At 39.6% G+C, this 3,372-nt stretch overlaps 1 protein-coding gene across 2 annotated transcripts; it reads right to left on the bottom strand.

Moving 5' to 3' along the window:
- Positions 1 to 1,110: 1,110 nt before the first annotated feature.
- On the bottom strand, positions 1,111 to 3,052 carry LOC112762547 (transcription factor bHLH30-like). Of its 2 annotated transcripts, XM_072222786.1 has the most exons (3): positions 2,938 to 3,046; positions 2,291 to 2,798; positions 1,111 to 1,976 (listed from the first exon to the last, which is right to left on the bottom strand). In XM_072222786.1, exons 2-3 carry the CDS (start codon positions 2,564 to 2,566, stop codon positions 1,452 to 1,454), a joined length of 801 nt encoding a protein of 266 aa, XP_072078887.1. In that variant the 5' UTR covers positions 2,567 to 2,798; positions 2,938 to 3,046; the 3' UTR covers positions 1,111 to 1,451. The 2 variants fall into 2 exon arrangements, with proteins under 2 accessions (XP_072078887.1, XP_025664206.1); XM_025808421.3 differs by having other exon boundaries at positions 2,291 to 3,052.
- Between the last annotated feature and the right edge of the window lie 320 nt (positions 3,053 to 3,372).

The raw sequence follows: 3,372 nt of genomic DNA, 5'->3' as shown, positions 1-3,372 counted from the left end.
GAAACGCGCAATAGAGAGGAGAATGGATACAACGGCAGAGTTACGGAAAGGAACGCTGCAAATAGAGAGCACGTGTGACGATGCGGTGAGAAGGGAGATGATGGATGGAGTATGGACAACGTTAGGGATCTCTGAATTGAAGAAGGGTTATGCAAATGAGGATTATGAGTTGAGTTTATATATATATATATATATATATATATATGTGTGTGTGTGTGTGAAATGACTAAAAAATATATAAGAAATAAACTATTAAAGACAATTCAGTAAATTTATGAATTTTGGGAATTAGCGGGGATGGAGCGGGGATCCCCACTCGGGTCCCGTGCATGCCTCGGAAAAATTTTGTCTCCCATCCTTATCCCCATGGAAAAAATTTCCCACAGTCAGATCCCCATTCGAGGCAGTTCCCACAGGAATCCCCGCGTCTCAGAAAATTTTGTCATCCCTAACCACCAACACCATTCAAGGTAACTAAATGACAAAATAAAACAAGTAAACATAATCATCAAAAACATAGACATATACAACAATACTACATCCTTAGCACATGTTCATGGGGAAATACAACGAAAACCAAAACAAAAGGGTAACAAGTCACACCCTTATAGATCAAATTTCCCTTTTAAGCTTCACTATCTTCATCACAATCTTTATCTTGGCTTCATCATATCACTTCATCTGATCAAATTCACTTGAACAATAGCATTTGTTTAATCTTTTTTTGCTCCAATTAGCACTTCTGTCTAATCTACCCATCCACTTTCAATATCATCAACCTAGAGGAAACATTGGCAATCCTTTGTCTTCAAACATATAAATATAATCAATAGGAGCCAAGAAAACTCCAAACCCATTAACAAAATCAACCTTATAAATGCCACCTATAAATTAAAGAACAGGTGAAAAACCATCTTTTAGGATTTGTCAGTGTCAAATTCCAACAACACTACATTGAGCCCATAGTTACATTCATCAACTTTTACCTCATTCTTCCTCCTCAAACTTGAAGCCCCATAAACAATGATGTTCCTTTTAGATGTAGCATAGTTCATTCTTACCTTGTCAGAACTTGCATTCCCTTTTATTCAATTTACGGAGAGGAAGGGATGGAGCTAAACAGTAACATATATATATATATTTTGGTTTATCCAAAATATCATTGAAAACACTAACATTACATGTGGGATTGTTTACCAATAGCGTTACGAAGACTGTCATTTATAGTTACAATCTAGTTTTAAATCTTTAGTAAGATTTATGGATTTTGGTCAATTTTAGTACTTTGGTGGAGTAAGTAACTAAATTTCTTAACCAGTAATCTGGAATTCAAATCTTATAAACAGATAGAATCCTAGCTAGGAAACGGTATTCCCTTCTTGGAATTTCAGTTAGATTGGGATTTTGGTCATAGGCACCTGTGTTGGCTGTTTCAATGCAGACAAAAATGGTTACTTGCTAGCATCTCTGTTAAGCAAAAAGGTGCAATCAACCTCATCAGGGGAATCATAACTATTCCAAGCCCGCTTCTGACCCAACACGAAGCGGCCCATCCCAGATCCCACTAAAGCCCGATTCTCAATAACTGCCTTCAATGCCCGTTCCAGAGCTCCAACCTCCACCCCTTCTTTTGAATCACCACCACCAGACGCTGCTGGCCATTGAATTACCACCGCACTCTTGGTCCGGCCCCCAACCGTCATCATCTCGGCCCGAACCGCTTTCGCTCGAACTGACCGAATCGCATGCGTCAGGTCCCGGTTCAGACCGGGCCGGTCCTCGCAGCACAGCGTCGCCTTCACCAGGTTCGGTTCTCCGTCGCAGTAGCTGAGTGTTGCCTCGTCGGATTCTCCCGGAAACGGCCACGGTTCTGCTTCGGCGTCGGGTTTGGACGGGTCTCGTGCCACGTCATCGGCCTCTTTCTTTAGCCGCTTCACGTGCTTTACCACTTCCGCCAGCAACGACGCCTTATCTGCCTGCACACACCACACAAGCACTTGAATTTACCAATGTGCCCTCGACCCATGCACTGTCGTAAAACAAGAAACGATATCGGAAATTAAAATTGCTGAGATTCGAGTCTTAATTCTTATCTTGTTATTAATTATATATTCATCTTTTTAGGTTAAATTTGCGATGATAAACAATTTATTTAGCTATGCTTTGATTTTGAACGAGCTAAGGAGTATGATATGTATAAGGTTGAATGGTAAACTGATAACGAATATTATAAGAAAGTGAATCAGTACGGAGTGTATGTGATAAGTGGTGGCAAAAATGTAAAAATAACCTTGGCGGTGTTAGGGAGGAGGGAGCGAAGGGTGGAAAGATGAGCGTTGATTCGCTGCCTGCGCCTCCTCTCGGCTTCCCTGTGGCTCTTGCAGGCTTCCGTTGATTTCCTATTATTATCCAGTTTGGATGATCTGCCTGCTCCGTCGAATAATAGATCCGTTGCCTTGAAAGGTGCTTCGGGAACAAAAAATCCATCAGAGGGTGATGAGTCGTGTTGGTGAGGTTGGTCTAGCCAGCTCTCGAACCCGTAGAATCTGCCCCCAAAAGGAAGCATCTCTTATTATGCTCGCGAGGTATGTAATAAGAGGGAATAGAAGGGTTCGTTATTAGTAGTTTATTGGTCTCTTTCCACTTTTAAGAGAAAGAATGAAGAGTAGTAATGGAACAAAATGGTGGTGTGGTCAAATTATTCTAAGGATGTACGGAATAAGGGACAAGGTGTGCAGAGGGGGGCAAAGAGAGAGGTACATATATTGGGGAGCCACTAACACTACAGGCTGCAGCTGCTGCAATGGACAGTGTCATGAGAAAATAAACACACAAACAAGAAACGAGCTAAGTAGTACTAGTAATAAATGCATGGTACGCTTTGAGTTTGAGACATGGAGAAAACGAAAGGGAACCAAGGAGCTTGCTAGAAAATACCTATATGGGAGAGCAAAAACTTTGAACTATTTCATTTCGGTTTGTTTCTTCTCACATGCCATTTCGCTCTCCCTCCTGCACAAGAGAATTCAGTTTTACCAACCATTTTATCGATAGCGACGGTGTGGGTAATTATTTTATCATAATTATATTTTTGGCAACAACTAAATCATCAATAAAATTGGATGGATAAATGGCCCATTAGAAAAATTCAATCTCAATTCATCGAAAGTCTGTCGTCAGTAATGATAAAATAATTATAACGATATCTAGACTCTAGGTATTAGGTAATAAAAGTGTTGTCAAAAAAATAATTTAAAATAATTTATATTTAATTATTTACTAACTGAATAGCAGTCGATAATAAAAAATATTATTAAAAAAATACGTATTTACCAACCGTTTATAATAATTAAAAACATTTGTTTTAATTAG

Source organism: Arachis hypogaea, chromosome 17 (assembly GCF_003086295.3).
Source record: "Arachis hypogaea cultivar Tifrunner chromosome 17, arahy.Tifrunner.gnm2.J5K5, whole genome shotgun sequence".
Classification (NCBI taxonomy): Eukaryota; Viridiplantae; Streptophyta; class Magnoliopsida; order Fabales; family Fabaceae; genus Arachis; species Arachis hypogaea.
This window is presented reverse-complemented; position numbering and strand designations above follow the sequence as displayed.

What these genes read in the sequence shown, in the direction of transcription:
- LOC112762547 (XM_025808421.3), bottom strand. Translation starts at nt 2,566, where the DNA reads ATGCTTCCTTTTGGGGGCAGATTCTACGGGTTCGAGAGCTGGCTAGAC. An exon ending in TCCTCCCTAACACCGCCAAG is followed by an intron (nt 1,977 to 2,290) that starts GTTATTTTTACA and finishes TGGTGTGTGCAG; the next exon opens with GCAGATAAGGCGTCGTTGCT.